General features: G+C 47.2%; 1 protein-coding gene across 1 annotated transcript; it reads left to right on the top strand.

Moving 5' to 3' along the window:
- The first annotated feature begins 501 nt into the window (after positions 1-501).
- On the top strand, positions 502-16756 carry LOC127052483 (zinc finger protein 436-like). Its single transcript, XM_050956205.1, has 6 exons — positions 502-679; positions 3839-3924; positions 5103-5191; positions 5882-6008; positions 14739-14852; positions 15215-16756. Exons 2-6 carry the CDS (start codon positions 3909-3911, stop codon positions 16675-16677), a joined length of 1809 nt encoding a protein of 602 aa, XP_050812162.1. The 5' UTR covers positions 502-679; positions 3839-3908; the 3' UTR covers positions 16678-16756.
- The last annotated feature ends 853 nt before the right edge of the window (positions 16757-17609 follow it).

Below are 17609 nucleotides of genomic sequence, written 5' to 3'. Positions count from 1 at the left end.
TCTCTATCCATTCCCAGTGCTTGTGATCAGGAAACAGACATCAGGGCTCCCAGGTGCTGCACAGACCATGACTGAGATCGGGACCCCATATTGCCCTAGGTGCTGTACAAACCCTGGCCAACACTGGGACACCCAGAGGATTCCCCTCAATATCTCTGAGCCTCTGCTGCCCAAGTTCTTCTGACTCCATCTGAATCACCCTCCCCCCTCGCAAAAACCCACCTTTCAAAACAGTCCTTCTTTTCCTGCCCCCTAATTCTGCTTTCATACCCTGGGACCATCTCCTTTCCAACCCCCAGGGGAAGCAGAGATGGAGGGAACTTCAGCCACTGTAGACAGCCCCAGCCAGCGCTGCAACCAGCCCAGGCGGGTGTTTGCAGACACAGGAAGGGAGCAGCTGGATACGGTGGGTGCTGGGAAGAAAGAGGCAGGAGAAGAAAACCCAGAGGCTGCGGGCGGGGCAGCTCCTGGGGGCGGGGCTCTAGCACAGACTGGATTCTGTTCCTACCTCTGTGTGACCGGGCGGAGCTGCTGCTGCTCCCCGGGGTCTGTGCAGGGGAGAGCCCGGCATTAAAGCTGTTTCCCTGCCAGGCCAGGAAGGCTGGGCCGTTCCTCAGGGGAACCAGCCTCCTGGAGCCCCGGACTCTACCACCATCAGCTCCAGGGCCAGAGACTCCAGGTGAGCGAGAGCCCCCGGGGGAGTGCGGGGGAGGGGCAGGAAAGTGAGTCTCCGCCCGCGGATCCGCAGTTGTTGCAGCCCCCGGGAACCTGCTCCCTGGTTGCCCATGTGCTGCCAGCAGCGGTGGAGCCGCCCGAGCCAGAGCAGAGCCGCTGTTCTCATCTGCGGCCAGGATCTGCCCTCGGCAGGAAACTGACTCTCTGCTCAGGGGAACCTGGGAGAAGCCTCAGAGCTGCCTCAGCCCCAGTGGAGCTGCAGCAGGATCCGCCCCGGCCCCGCTGGGATAGCGGGGGGGCAGTGTATTAAATTGCTCACCATAGCAATGTGCTAATCCCGGGCACTGAGCATGCTCAGTAACAGCTGTTGAAGCCGCTGCCCTTCTCCCTGCCCGTGTCAGCCGTAACGTTCCGCTGAGCGCTAGTTCCAGGGGCTGGAAAGGGGCGATGGGAGCAACAGGGAGCAGGGGGGTGCCAGGGGCTGAGCAGGGGGTGGAAATTGACTGGTCGAGGGGGGGTGTCAAGCAGCTGGAGGCAGAGTCCGGAGGGGGCTAAAGGGCAAAATCAGGGCTAGGGGGAGGAGCAGGAGTTGAACTCGTGCTGAGGCGCTGGCAGAGGCCCCCCCCCTCTTTAGTGTGGGGGGAGGTGTCAGGAAGGGGGGAGGGGAGAAGCCGGAGTTGCAGGGAGGGGAAGGTCATGATGGGGGGGGTTGAACTGTCTCTCTGCAGCCAGGACATTCCCGTGGGAGGGGTGGTGCAGGTGAGTTAACTGGATCCTTTCCCTGTTTTTGCCACTTCTTCCCACATACAAATGCTCTCAAGTTTTTCCTTTTTTCTCTCTCATTATCACACGTGGCTATAAAATCCAGGGAGATTTTCCCCCCAATGATCAGCTCTCTAATCTCCCCCGATTTTGCCCTGTTGTCTCCATAATTCTCAAATGTCAATTAAAAATCTCTCTCATGAGGGGGGGGGATTTTCCCACCCATTTTATCTGCAGCAATTTGTCCTTGTTTGGATGGGAAATTATTGCCCTGAGTCATTCCCCAAAACATGGCTGCCCCTGGGGTGGGGATGGGACAAGATGCCTATTCTCTGCCAGGGCGGGGAAGGGAGTTGCATATGTCCCCCATGGAAACTGCCCAGACCCCATTTCCCAATCCCACCTGCTGCCCCCTTCATTTGTCCAGGGAGCCCTCCAGCTCCCTCCCCCACTCCCTTGCCCTCTTAAATCAGCTCCTCAAGGGGCTCCCTCCAAGCTGCCTATGTGAATGGTGGCAGTAGGGGGAACTATCACTTTGTGTTTATGTATTGGACAGTCATAAAATCCAGTCAAACAGTCCCCCCTTTCCCTCTAGTTATTTCATAGCAAAATAAAATCCCCTCAGATCTTGGTGTTTTTCTGTCATGTTATCAAATACGTAATTTGTGACACATTTTCTCTGCAAATCTCAAAGGTCGATATAAAATACCCTAAACATTTGCCCTACTTTTCTTTAGTTGTCTATTTCTGATTGAATATGAGGGGGTAATAATAATCTGTGGTGTTATACCTATCTCCTGGAACTGGAAGGAACCCTGAAAGGTCACAGAGTCCAGCCCCCTGCCTTCACTAGCAGGACCAAGTACTGATTTTGCCCCATATCCCTAAGTGGCCCCTCAAGGATTAAACTCACAACAGACCAATGCTCAAACCACTGAGCTACCCCTCCCGATTGCTTCCCAATATGCTAAGATGTAGCCACCTCTGGGGTGGATCCATGGTGGCCATTATTTGCTAGTGACAGGACATGGTCATTTCTTACCTACTTTGTCCCTCCAGACCTTCCATTCTCCTGTTAAAGAAGCACCCCCCAGTGATCCTCTGCCTGTGTGACTGGCCAGCAGGGGCAGTGATAACTTTCTATCCATTATCAGGCACTGTGAGGTAACACTGTTGCTGGAGGGAGGGGGCATGTCTATGTGGGGCGATTGCAGCTGGAACTGAAGGGGCATTGTGGTAGGGGGAGGTCTCTGGGTGGCTGAACAGGGGGTACCCTAGTTAGGTTGGTCGGTTCTGGAGGTTTGGAGTTTCCGGGAATGGTTCTGATGTGCCAAGCCCTGAGGCTATGGGTCCTGGAGATGGGTATTGCTGGTGGCCTGTTGGCTGCAGAACAGTGGGAGTGGGTGTCTCTTGGGGAGGCGGGACAGGGGGTTAGAGGGAACCTGGTGCTGTGCCAGGGGCTCGGTCTGGGCTTCCCCCACAGACTCCTGGGGTCGCTGCCATGCCCAGTGCACAGAATGTGTGTGGGAGAATCCCCCGTGCTAGGCCAGGGGTGCCACTGTAAAGCATCAGGGGATCCTGCAGGGGGGAGGAGGGGGAGCCAGGCAAAGGGCAGGGCAGATCCTGCTGGAGGGCAGGCAGGAGTCCTAGGCAGACAGTGAAGGACTGAGTTCCCAGTAGGGGGGTCCCTTTTGAGGGGGTCTCTAGCTGCTGGGGGCTCGTGGTGGTGGGTGGGTCCCAGAGAATATCTGGGGGGGCTGGATGGGGACTCTGGGGGCTGCTCCTGACCTCGCTTCTTCTCTCTGATTAGCTTATGCCAGAATCCTGGCTCCAAGCACTTCCTGGCATTCCCCGGCAAGGCCCAGTCACCGTGATAACTTTCTATCCACTTATCAAACACTGTGAGGGTGAAATCACAGATTTTGCTTTTCTCCTCTCTTGAAAAATGCAGGAACTTCCGGTTCTGTAGGGAAAATTTGTGCCTCGAGTCTTTGCCCTAGATCTGGGGAGTGAGGGAGTGGGAAGGGGGTCAGCATTGCTGCACAATGGTCTCTTGCACAGCATTCTGGACTCGTTCTTTCTGAAATCTGGTTTCATAGAGATCATTGTTAATCCAGAGTCACTGCGTGGAAAGACAAGGAGTGACTCCAGATGGACAAATGAGATCAGCAATTCTCCCTGTGAGGAGGAGCTCTCATTAGCTGCTCTCCACAGTGAGCTAAAGGAGGGAAGGCTGCTCAAATGCTCTGTTTCTCTCTGCTCAGGATATTGGGGTTCAGCTTCCTGGGTCAGAGGCTGCAGCCTCCATTGTGATCTGGGAGACCAGGCTTAGCAGCTGCTGCTCTCCCAGTGGGGGTTCTGTGCTGGGAAGTGACCTTAATGAAAGCTTCTTCTCTGCCAGGCCCAGGTGAACAATAAAAGGAGCAGTCAGAGGAAAAGCCAGTTCCTGACTCCATATTCCCCCTGCTGCGATGTGGCTGCCCTGGGGTCAGTGGCTGAGGGAATCCCCCACAGTGACTCCTTGGGTTCTGCTCTTTTCTAGCCTTTTGTTCAGAGACTTTGTTATGGGATAGAGGGACGGAGAAGGGAGGTTAAAAATGTGTCTGTGGGCTTAGCCTGTGTCATAAACAGATAGCTAAGGGTTAATGTCTCTTTCACCTGAAAAAAAAGTAACCTGAAGCACCTGACCAGAGGACCAATCAGGAAACAGGATTTTTTTCAACTCTGGGTGGAGGAAAGTTTGTGTCTGGGTTCTTTGTCTTCTGCCTGAATCTCTCTCAGCTAGAGAAGGATTTTTCTATTTCCTGCTTTCTTATCTTCTGTTTCCAAGTTGTGAGTACAAAATGGTTTGTTGTTTTGTATTTACATGTCTATAGTTGCTGGAGTGCTTTGAATTGTATTCTTTTTGAATAAGGCTGTTTATTCAATATTCTTTTAAGCAATTGACCCTGTATTTGTCACCTTAATACAGAGAGACCATTTGTATGTATTTTTCTTTCTTTTTATATAAAGCTTTCTTTTAAGACCTGTTGGAGTTTTTCTTTAGTGAGGAACTTCAGGGAAATTGAGTCTGTACTCACCAGGGAATTGGTGGGAGGAAGAAGTCAGAGGGAAATCTGTGTGTGTTAGATTTACTAGCCTGACTTTGCATTCCCTCTGGGTGAAGAGAGAAGTGCTTTTTGTTCCAGGACTGGAATTAGAGAGGGTGGACTCCCTCTGCTTAGATTCATGGAGGTTGCTTCTGTGTAGCTCTCCAGGAGCACCTGGAGGGGGGAAGGGAAAAAGGATTATTTCCCTTTGTTGTGAGACTCAAGGGATTTGGGTCTTGGGGTCCCCAGGGAAGGTTTTTGTGGGGACCAGAGTGCCCCAAAACACTCTAATTTTTTGGGTGGTGGCAGCAGTACCAGGTCCAAGCTGGTAACTAAGCTTGGAGGTTTTCATGCTAACCCCCATATTTTGAACGCTAAGGTCCAAATTTGGGACTAGGTTATTGACAGCCTGACAGGAGGGGCCAGGTCTACACTGTAATAAAGAGATTGAGCATTTTCCCAGCATGGCAGAATGTAGGATGTCTGTCTGCAGGGAAAGAGCCTGGGGGAATTGTGATGTGAAATGAACTAAAACCGGTTCTGAAACCTCCACCACTGCCCTTCTCACGCTGCCAGGCTGCAGAATGACGTCCATGTTCCGCTCCAGCTCATCCCATCCTCTCATGGGAGAGAGAAGAGAAATGGCTGCAGAGGAGCTAGCTCAGGTAGGAATTATTGGTGGTGGTGGTGGGGTGGTTGGTGGGTCCTGCTCTGCGAGAGGGACAGCAAATACACCGGAGATGGGAAGGTTTGCACAGTCTGGTTTGGAGGTTGAACCGGGGTAGGAAATTCACAGGGTGGGGAAGGGAGGAGACCAGGGTGCGGCAAACCTGCTGGGAGTTGTTTAATAAGTGGCCTAGATTCTAGGAACAGACTCATGAGGTTTGAAGGTGGAAATGCCCTAATTTGTGAAACAGAAAATAACCTGCCTATATGAGGCTAGGAGAACTGACCAGACTCCCAGTACTGGAGCCTGATCCAAGTAACCAGCGGCTGCTGTGAGATATGAAAGGGGCACCCAGCAATGAAGTTTAGGGGAGATTCCTCTCTCTTCATATCTAGCTCCTCAGAATGAGGAGGGTGTTGGGCTTCCTAACAGGGACCTCTCCCTGTATCCTGCTAGGGGCTCCATCTGCTGTTGTGGCTGGTAGGTGTGTGATGGATCTGCTGGAAGAGACAAGGGGCTCCCTCCTCCTGTCCTCACCCTGGTGCTTTCTGGATGCTCTGAGAGGGGTGGGGGTGGGACTCTGTTGACTGTGAGCCACCCAGAGCTTCTGTTTGGCTCCTCTCACCCACAAATAGTGGGGCTGTGAATGGGGCAGCAGATACTGAGTGTTGGACCCTTGGTCTTTCAGGAGCTGGTGACCTTTGAGGAGGTGGCTGTGTATTTCACCAGGGAAGAGGGGGCTCTCCTGGACCCTGCTCAGAGGGCCTTCTACAGGGATGTCATGCAGGAGAACTATGAGAACGTGACCTCTCTGGGTAAGGATTCCTGTGCCTCAGTTATTAGAAGGGGAAATGAAGAGATAAGGTTTATGCCAGCCCCACAATGCCACCTCTGCTCTGCCCTGTTTCAGCATCCCCCAATATGCCAGTGACACACACACTACCAGAGACCGTCCTCTGCTCCATCCAGACCAGAATGTGCTTGGGGTGTAACAAGCAGGCTGCAGGAGTCAGAGCTGCTGGTCCAGGGTTACCTGTCACACAGACACTCAGGGTGTCCTTGAATGCTGGCTGGGAGTATCCAGACAAGGGATCTCCAGCAGCAGAACATCGAAACTCACCCAGGATTACAGATGATACAACTCCTCACTGCTCTGGATCGCACCCCAGCATGTGAAAATGGCCTAGGTTGATAGTGAAGCTTCTTGACACATAGAGAGACTTGCTCCCCCATCTCCATGTCTAATAGCCACAATCTCTCTGCTCTGCAGGTTCCTTGGATCTTGGAGTCCCTCATTCCCAAAGTCACATGATCTGATTCTTATTTTTCACATTCTGCTTTTCTAGACTAATTAGAGTCTGTTGTTCCTGAATTATAACTTCTAATTACCCAGTGTTCTCCACAGCCAAGTTCTGGCAATCAGTGGCTAGGGACATCATACCTGTCCATCCTGGGTAATGGCCATTCATGGACCGATCCTCCATAAATGTATCTTGGTTTTTTTTTTGACCCCTCTTCTAGTCTTGGCCTTCACAACATTCTCTGGCAAAGAGTTCCACAGGTTGATAGTGCGTTGTGTGAAGAAATACTTCCTTTGGTTTGTTTTAAATCTGCTGTCTATTACTTTCATTGGGTAACTCCTAGTTCTTGTGTTATGAGGAGGAGTAAATAACACTTCCTTATTTACTTTCTCCACAGTAGTCTTGATTTTATAGATTTCTATCATAGCTCCTGTTCTTCGTCTCTTTTCTAAGCTGAAAAGTCCCAGTTTTTTAAATCTCTCCTCATACGAAAGCTGTTCCATACCCCTAATAATTTTTGTTGCCCTTTTCTGAACCTTTTCCAATTCCAATATATCTTTTTTGAGATGAGGTGATGACATCTGCACGTAGTATTCAAGATGTGGGGGTACCATGGATTTATACAGAGGCAATATGATATTTTCTGTTTTATTATCTATCCCTTTCTTAATGATTCCCAACATTCTGTTTGTTTTTTGACTGCTGCTGCACATTGAGTGGATGTTTTCAGAGAACTATCCACAGTGACTCCAAGATCCATCTCTTGAGTGGAAAAAACTAATTTAGACCTTATCATTTTATAAGTATAGTTGGGATTATGTTTTCCAATGGTCTGCACTATGTGCTATCCTGACATCTAGTACTGCTGAGATCCTGCTGTGACAGGTTTGGTCAAAGAGACCCCCCTGGGACTGTCCCCTGGTGTGCTCAGACTTCCTCTGAGCCCGTTTTCTGTGCCAGTAAGTCTAAGCCTAATACACTAAGAAACTGATTTATAGATGAAGTCTCACCCCCAGAGATGTTTCAATAAGCTCCTTTCACAGACATGACTCCTTCCTAGTCTGGGTCCAGCAATCACTCACACCACCGTAGTTACTGTCCTTTGTTCCTCTTTCTTTCCGGTATTTCTTGGGGGTGGAGAGGCCATCTCTTGAGCCACCTGAAACAAAAAGTAGTGGTTTCCAGGGCCTTTTATATTCTTTCTCTTGTTGGCGGAAACCCCTTTGTTCTCCTGTGCAAAATCACAGCAACAAGATGGAGTTTGTAACCATATGGTCAAGTCACATGTCCATGAATGATTTAGCTTTCTGCAGGCCAACGCCATTGTTTACATGCTACTTTGAATGTTCCCAGGAAAGCTCAGATGTAGATTGCCATCTCCCAAAATCCATTGTCAGTTAAGCGTTTCTTGATTGGGCTCTTACTGAGAATAGTCCTGTCTCAAGAAGCTGAGCAAATAGTCCACTGAGGATACTTAGAATCAAGCACATTGAGATACAAGTACATGGCCAGTATTCATAACTTCAAATACAAAAATGATACACACATACAGACAGCATAATCATAACCAGCAAACTACAACCTTTCCATAGACGCCCCACTTGGCCTCCTCTGTACAAGACCTGGTGCAACCATAGGACCCGATTGCAACAATGATCTATATGGTCACAGTTCATGTCAATAATGTTACACCTGCATTAATGATATCCCTTCCCTTCCTGTTCCTTACTCTACTGAACCCCGTCAGCCCATGCTTACTGTTCCCAGCTTCCCCAGGACTCTCCCATTGTCTCTGGACCTCTCTGTCAGCAAGAAGCAGTGCCAGGTTCTACAGCCACATAAATAAGAAGAAAACAAAGAAAGAAGAAGTGGGGCCGCTATACACTGAGGATGGAATGGAGGTTAAGGATAACCTAGGCATGGCCCAACATCTAAACAAGTACTTTGCCTCCGTTTTTAATAAGACTAGTGAGGAACCTTGCGATGATGGAGGGATGATAAACGGGAATGTGGATATGGAAGTGGATATTACCACAACTGAGGTAGAGGCCGTATTGAACAGCTCGATGGGACGAAGTCGGAGGGCCCAGACAATCTCCATCCGAGGATATTAAAGGAACTGGCGCGTGAAATTGCGAGCCCGTTAGCGAGAATTTTTAAGCAATCGATAAACTCGGGGGTTGTGTCCTATGACTGGAGGATTGCTAATGTAGTTCCTATTTTTAAGAAAGGGAATAAGAGTGATTCGGGTAATTATAGGCCTGTTAGCTTGACGTCTGTAGTATGTAAGGTCTTGGAAAAAATTTTAAGGGAGAAAGTAGTTAAGGACATAGAGGTCAATGGTAATTGTGACGAATTGCAACACGGATTTACTAAAGGTAGATCGTGCCAAACCAATCTGATCTCCTTCTTTGAGAAGGTGACGGATTACTTAGATAAAGGAAATGCGGTAGATATAATTTACCTAGATTTCAGTAAGGTGTTCGACACGGTTCCGCACAGGGAGCTGTTAGTTAAATTGGAAAAGATGGGAGTGAATATGAAAGTTGTAAGGTGGATAAGGAACTGGTTAAAGGGGAGACTCCAGAGGGTCGTATTGAAAGGTGAACTGTCAGGCTGGAAGGAGGTCACCAGTGGAGTCCCTCAAGGATCGGTTTTGGGACCGATCTTATTTAACCTTTTTATTACTGACCTTGGCACAAAGAGCGGGAATGTGCTAATAAGGTTTGCGGATGACACAAAGCTGGGGGGTATTGCTAACACGGAGAAGGACAGGGATACTATTCAGGAAGATCTGAACCACCTTGTAAACTGGAGTAATAGAAATAGGATGAAGTACAATAGTGAAAAGTGCAAGGTCATGCATTTAGGAATTAATAATAAGAATTTTGGATATACGTTGGGGGCGCATCAGTTGGAAGCGACGGAGGAGGAGAAGGACCTTGGGGTACTGGTTGATAGCAGGATGACTATGAGTCGCCAATGTGATACGGCTGTTAAAAAAGCAAATGCGATTTTGGGATGCATCAGGCGGGGTATTTCCTGCAAGGATAAGGATGTGTTAGTACCGTTATATAAGGCGTTGGTGAGACCCGATCTGGAATACTGTGTGCAGTTCTGGTGTCCCATGTTCAAGAAGGATGAATTCAAACTGGAACAGGTTCAGAGACGGGCTACAAGGATGATCCGAGGAATGGAAAAACTGCCTTATGAAAGGAGACTCAAAGAGCTTGGCTTGTTTAGCCTGGCCAAAAGAAGGCTGAGGGGGGATATGCTCGCTCTATATAAATATATCAAGGAGGTTAACGTTAGGGAGGGAGAGGAATTATTTAAGTTTAGTACTAATGTAGACACGAGGACGAATGGGTATAAACTGGATATTAGGAAGTTTAGACTTGAAATTAGACGAAGGTTTCTGACCATTAGGGGAGTGAAGTTCTGGAATAGCCTTCCGAGGGAAGTAGTAGGGGCAAAAGACTTTCCTGGCTTTAAGACAAAGCTTGATAAGTATATGGAGGGGATGTTATGATAGGATCGTTAATTTGGGCAATTGATCTTGAATTACCACCAGACAGGTCTGCTCAATGGTCTGCGGGGAGATGTTGGATGCAATGGGTACTGAGTTGCTGCAGAGAATTCCTTCTTGGGTGCTAGCTGGTGACTCTTGCCCACATGCTCAGGGTTTAGCTGATCGCCATATTTGGGGTCGGGAAGGAATTTTCCTCCAGGGCGGATTGGCAGGTGCCCTGGAGGTTTTTCGCCTTCCCCTGCAGCGTGGGGCACGGGTCACTTGCTGGTGGTTTCTCTGCAGCTTGAGGTCTTCAAACCATTTTTGAGGATTTCAATAACTCGGTCCTGGGATAGGGGTTGTTATAAAATTGGATGGGTGGGGTTCTGTGGCCTGCCTTGTGCAGGAGGTCAGACTAGATGATCAGATTGGTCCCTTCTGACCTATGAGTCTATGAGTCTTGGATTTCTGGGACATGGATTTACTTTCTCTGCGTTGTAAGAGGCTTTGTCATAATGAGTGTCTGTGACATTACCCAGAGTACAAGCTGGACTGTTGAACAGCTGTCACCTCAGTTCTCCAACCTGGGATGCCTTTTCCACTGTTTTATGTGAGAACAGCCCCTCTTGGCCACTTAACACAGTCTCCAGCATGTCACTCTCTACCAGCTACACAGTATTGAGTGCTGCTAGTCAACCACTCAGGATAACACCAGCAAATTCTCAAGTACCAGATTTTCCCCCAGAAATGTGCATCTTGCACTGTCCAAGCTACTGCACAACACATGCTCATATGAAGTCTGTTATTTCATCAGTGGAAAATGACATGCACCAGCCTTGTTATCCAAAATGGAATTTCTCACACAGTTTAATCTTAATTCCTTGCTCAGAGGGATAGCTCAGTGGTTTGAGCATTGGTCTTCTAACCCTTGGGTTGTGAGTTCAATCTTTAGGCGGGGCCACTTAGGGATCTAGGGCAAACTAGTACTCGGTCCTGCTACTGAAGGCAGGGGTCTGGACTCGATGACCTTTTAGGGTCCTTTCCAGTTCTGAGAGATAGGTATATCTCCATATATTATAACAAGATTAACTACCAAAAAAAAAAAAAAGATTTTAAGTGACTACAAGTAATGAGGCATGAAAGTCAGAATTTGTTTACAAAAGAAATGCAAGATAAAACACAAACTAATGTCTACCTTAACAAGCTAAAACGAATTCAAAGCAAATGTTTTTCTCACCACGTGCTGTGACAGGCTGGCTTGTTTTCAGTCAGGACTCTTCTCTAACCCCTACTCCTGCCCAGGTTCAGTTCTTCAGGAATTGTTTTCATGAGGAGATGGAAAAGTGGGAGAGAGAGAGAGTCTCAAGTGTTTTCCCCACCTCTTTTTATAATTCAGTCCTTTGTACTAGAAACATCATCAGTTTTCACCTGAGTCATGGTGACAGGCTGTCTGTTGTGGATGTGACCTTCAAGCCTTCCCTGTGATGCAATGTAAATATCTTGTTCACACCTTCCCATTGCCGGAGAATAGCTATTTCACCAGCTGTTTGCCTTGCTGTCTCTGAGGGAACTGGTCTGTGGGTGTTCCCCAGAGTTGTAACATTTTCAGTAATACCATACAGTAAAACCTCATCACTTTACATAGGGTGTTGCTATGCATATTTTAACAGGAGGATAATATTCAGTAAATTATGAGTTTTCAAATGATATCTCACAAGCCATACTTGTTCACTGCATTACTAAGTGTCACACTGTATGGAATTGGGAGACACTATAATATTATTATTATTATTATTTATTATTAATACCAATATTATAAAATTGCAATGAATCATGCTAGCTATGCTGTGTAAGGTATCTGTGAAACTATTATGATTTGCCAAGTATGAGAATCTTGTTTCTATGTTTGTCTCACCTTTGTATTGTGAGTTATAGATGTACAGGGTATATCTGTATTTCCAGACTTGTGCAATGTTTCTGGGAGACACTTCCAGGCAGAGTGGCATTAGCACTGCCTAACCTGTTTGATGGCCCATGAAGGATCATCAGCTGTACCACCTTGAGCCTCAGAAAGAGCCAGAATTTACGAATGTACATTGCCACAGAGCCACAGTAATATGTAATGATTATATTCGTATATTTTTATGTGTAAGTGTGTATAGATATAGATATGGGATTTCTGGCAATTTCTGGCTTTCAACAATTCCCTTGAAGTTTAGTTTGTGTTCAGTTGTGCTCACACGCAGCAGTTCTCTTAAGTGGCTGACTGTCAAAACGGATCAGTGCTTGGATTTCACGTTTGAGTGTCGAGAAAACAGACTCACAAAGATAGGTCCAGGCAAATATTGAGATTCATTTTAGGGCTGCACCTCTGATGTTGGCATATTTATCCTTTGGTACAGATTGCCAGAAAGTAAGGGTGCCCCTGTGTCTTCTGAACAGATTTCAATCTGTCATCTTCCAAAAGTTCTGTTATTTCGATCTGGGATGATGCTTCATCAGTGACTAAAGGGGGGCTTTAGACAATTGGCTTCAGCACTAAAAGGTCTTTTCTGCTGCAAATCTTGGAATCTTTCCTCAAAACTGTCCTTAAGATCTCTAATCAGGCTCACATATCTAGTTGTGCTCCACTTTAGGGGTTCTGCTGTATCATTTTTTGATCTGGCTGGAAGTTGTGACCTTGAGGGAAAGTGTGTCGGCTCTCCCTCAAGCATTTGTCTGTGAAACAACTGCAGTTTGTTCATGAACACAAATACACCTTGCACTGGGTCAGACAGCAGCCACAATTTTTCTTCTAAGTCCACATTTAGTTTATCCAAATGCAGTTTCATGTCTGCAAGAAATGCCAAGTCTAGAACCCATCCCGGATCTGTAAGTTCAGGGTGCATTCTGTGCTTCTCCTCCATAAACAATTTTACTGGAGCTCAAAAAAATGGGAATTAACTTTACCTCTCGAGAGCAATCAAACTGCACAGTGAAATCGGCAGGGGAGTCATCTTCATCCAGTTCTTCAGTTAGATTTTGAAATTGTCTGTGATTAAGTGCATTTGAGAGAATGAAATTCAGAATGTGCAAGACAGGTTTCATGACGTGATCAAATTTGAGATATATATATATAAATCAGTTGCTCCCGATGAATAGTAGCGAAATGTCCAAAATTCAGGAAAGTTCTTGTTAGACTTACAAAGCCCTACTAATCTATTCATCAATCCCCACATGGATGAGCCCCGTCTGTTGCAATGGCAGTTAGCCTCTGTAAAGGCAAGTGGCTTTTTGTAACTACCAACATCAGCACCTCCTGTAGAGCCCATCCCCGAGTTCTGTCCTTCAGTGACACGATATCGAGGAGTTCTTCCCTTACAACACAGTCATCAGACACAGTGCGGACAAATACCAATAATGTTTATCCTGTGCATGGCATGATTCATCCAAAGTGATGCTCAAATACTTAGTTGCGAGTGCAGTTTTGATTCGATGTCACTATTCAGGTTGGAGATTCTGCATTCTGTTGTGTGATGTGAAAGGTGCAGGCCAGACATTTTCTTCTGTAGATTCTTGTTCTCTGGTGAGAGGATTAAAATCACATCAGTGAGGCACGTTTTTATACGCTCTTCTTCAGAGAAGGGCTTTTTCGCATGGGCTATGTGCCAAACCACATCATAGGAGGCTAACGTTACAGTCTGCAATCGGTTGGCGCATCTGGTGAAGAACTGGACTTCTATATATGTTTGTTTTTTCAAAGTTTTCAGTTTTAAAGTGCAGAGTTCAGAACCTCATGGGAATTCTCGATCCATATGTGCATGGCTAGAAGCGAAATGATGCTGCGGGTTTGAAGATTTGAACTGAGACACACACATCTGGCAAAGAAGACACGTGGCCTTACGATTACGTTTAACAAAAAAGTCCTTATTCTCCCACTCCTGTTGGAATCCTCCATTTTCATCTCTGTATTTTCTTTCCTGTGTGCACTTGCCTTCCATTGTTAGGTGGTGTAAGAAAACTTTTGATTAAAAATTTCCACAGCAGCTAGTCACTGTGTCGTTTATTCAAGGAGACACTGGTGCCGACTAGGGGTGCTGGACCCCTGGCTCTGTCTCAGGCCCCGCCCCCCACTCCACCCCTTTTCCCAAGTCCCCATCGCCTCTTCCCGCCCCCTCCCCTGAGTGAGCCATGTCCTCACTTCTCCTTGAGCCTCCTGTGCATCGCAGAACAGCTGATCGCAGTGGGCGGGAGGCACTGGGAGGAGGGAGGGATGAGGCTGCACACCGCATCCTTGCTCCTCCCCCGCAGTGCCGCCTCAATGCTGTGGAACAGCTGATCACAGCGGGCAAGAGCACGGGGGAGGGAGGAGAAGGCTCTGATCAATGGGGGCCAACAGTGACTGGGAGGCACGGGGGGGAGGGAAGGGGGCCTGATAGGGATGCCAGTTGGTGCTGGGCAACCACAATTTTTTCCTCAGTCGACTCCTAGCAGGAGTTGCATATTATCTTCTGAAGAGCCGCATGCGGCTCCAGAGCCACAGGTTGGCCATCTCTGACCTGTAGAATGAACCCAAGGAAAAGACCAAGGGGATCCACCTATTGAGTCAGCCTGCCCTGACCTTGGCATTTTCAGTGAGGACTGTCCCAGGCACACTGGGTCACACTAACTGCTGAAGTTCAACTAATAGAATGCTTTTTTTATGACACAGTCTTATGAAATCAATGGAACTCCTTTGTTTTCTTTCATCTGAACAGGGTTTCCAGTTTCCAAACCATATATAATCTCCCAGCTGGGAAAAGGGGAAGAGCCATGGGTCCCAGATCTCCAGAGTTCAGAGAAAAGAGAGATCCTGAGAGCTCCCTGCACAGGTGAGGAAACATTAAACCAACTTGGAATCTGTAAGTGCATGAAGGAAACATCTGGGATGCCCAGCAAAACCCTTGGAAGGTCTGTCGATTCATTATTGTCACTAGCAGGGGTTGTATCCTCAGAGTAAATATAGCTCATGGTTTCCTGTAGATTCTAGCAGACACCAGGTAGTAGCTTCCTCCCTTCCTCCTGCAAATTTGGATGGGATGTGAAGGGCCAAATTGATCCTCTCCTCTCTCCTATTTGGGGGAGGAGTTGGGTGGAGTTCAGTTCCTGAATTTTATTTGACGTGTCTCCAGCATTTTTTTTGGTTTGGTCTTCTCCTTTCCATCCCTGTTTGAGGTTTCTGTCTGTATCACAGCAGGTGATGTAATGGTATGTGAGAATGAGCAGAATTCTCAGCAGGAAGATGCTGAGCACGTGGATAAATATGGAGCATTATCACAAAGATTGAAAAGGAATGTGTCCAGAAGTCATGAGCAGGGAAAATCCTGTGAGATTCAGCACAGACCAGAGAGAGAGCAGGGAAGCCACTCAGGAGAGAAAGTGGGTAAATATATTTACTCTCAGGGAACTCAGCAGAACCTCAAGGAAACCACAACTCGGCAGGATGTCCTTATGGGAAAGAGAAAAAATACATACATTTTTCCCACCATCCGTGCAAGTGACTACTCACCCCTTTTAAAGCATCAGAGAATCCACACAGGGGAAAGGCCCTATGAATGCAGTGAGTGTGGGAAAACCTTCAATGGATGCTCAAACCTTGTTAGTCATCAGAGAACCCATACAGGGGAGAGGCCCTATGAATGCAGTGATTGTGGAAAAAAGTTTACTCACAGATCTGGCCTTTTTCAACATCAGAGAATCCACACAGGGGAAAGGCCCTATGAATGCAGTGAGTGTGGGAAAACCTTCAGTCAATGCACAAACTTTGTTAGTCATCAGAGAACGCACACAAGGGAGAGGCCCTATGAATGCAGTGAGTGTGGGAAAACCTTCAGTCAACACACAAACCTTGTTATTCATCAGAGAACCCACTCAGGGGAGAGGCCGTATGCATGCAGTGAGTGTGGGAAAAAGTTCACTCACAGATCAGGCCTTTCTCAACATCAGAGAATCCACACAGGGGAGAGGCCCTACGAATGCAGTGAGTGTGGGAAAACCTTCAGTCAACACACAAACCTTGTTAGTCATAAGAGAACCCACACAGGAGAGAGGCCCTATGCATGCAGTGAGTGTGGGAAAACCTTCAGTCGACGCTCAAACCTCGTTAGTCATCAGAGAACCCATACAGGGCAGAGGCCCTATGAATGCAGTGAGTGTGGGAAAACCTTCAATGTACGCTCAAACCTTGTTAGTCATCAGAGAATCCACACAGGGGAAAGGCCCTATGAATGCAGTGAATGTGGAAAATACTTCATTAACAGCTCATCCCTTTCTGAACATCAGAGAATCCACAGAGCGGAGAGGCCCTATGAATGCAGTGAGTGTGGGAAAAACTTCACTTACAGATCAGGCCTTGCTCAACATCAGAGAATCCACACAGGGGAGAGACCCTATGAATGCAGTGAGTGTGGGAAAACCTTCAGTCAATGTTCAAACCTTGTTAGTCATCAGAGAACCCACACACGAGAGAGGCCCTATGATTGCAGTGAGTGTGGGGAAAGCTTCACTAACAGAGCAGCTCATCTTAATCATCAGAGAATCCACACAAGAGAGAGGCCCTATGAATGCACTGAGTGTAGGAAAACCTTCTCTTGCCACTCAGCCCATGTTAGGCATCAGAGAATCTGCAAGAGAGATCAACACCATAAAAGCCTCTAGGTCTATTAAGACTTCCTTTTGTTTTTGTTAATACTTTGTCTAATTCCCACACAGTAACTCTTGAAGCTGTTTGAACTGTTTGCAGCACCGTTATCCCTCAACTTGTCCGGATGAGTGGCCCATTTTGGCCTTTTGTAGGTCACCCTGTTTCAAGGTGGACCCATTCGTCCTTTCTATCAACTCCATTGTCCCATGAGTAATTTGAGTGTGCCCCTCCTACCGGGAACCAGGGAACATCACATTCATACCATTCCTCCTATTGCAAAGTTATTGTTAGAGTCACCAGTGATACAGATTGTATCATTACCAGTTGTTCTCACGTTGCTGTGGGTTGTGCTGAAGAACAGTTATTTTGGAAACTTTTAAAATTATATTTAAATGAAGAGGAGCAGGGGCAGGAAAAAAGTGTCATTTCAGTCTCTGACACTTGAAGGAGATGGAGAGACTCAGATTCTCTCCTTCCCCATCACTGCAGAACTGTTACCTTTTGTCTGAGCCATGTTAGAGTTTATCTTCATCACATTCTATCCCTCCACTTCTCAGAGTGTCATGTGAGGAACAGTTTTCAGCTGTCTGTGCTTGGAGATGATGCTTTGACTTCTTTAATCCTATATCAGAGTCACTGAGTGCAGATGAAAGTGTCAAAGACCTGGAAGGGGAATTCTAATGGATCCCAAACACAGTTTGATCATTTGGAGTTAAAATGCCAGGTTCCATCTATTGGTAAAGCCACTTCTGGCAAAGTGGCTGTTTTGTCCCCCATTATGGGGATGCAAAGATACTAATAATTTTATAAATAACATAAATGACTAGTGAGACAGTGCTGAGTGATGCAGGTTTGAATGGATCAAAGCAGTATGGAGAGGGGAGGGATAGCTCAGTCCTTTGAGCATTGGTCTGTTAAACCCAGGGTTGTAAGTTCAGTTTTGAGA

Source organism: Gopherus flavomarginatus, chromosome 5 (genome assembly GCF_025201925.1).
Source record: "Gopherus flavomarginatus isolate rGopFla2 chromosome 5, rGopFla2.mat.asm, whole genome shotgun sequence".
In the NCBI taxonomy this organism is placed as follows: Eukaryota; Metazoa; Chordata; order Testudines; family Testudinidae; genus Gopherus; species Gopherus flavomarginatus.
Note: the sequence above shows the minus strand (reverse complement) of the source record. Positions and strands in the feature narration are given on the sequence as shown.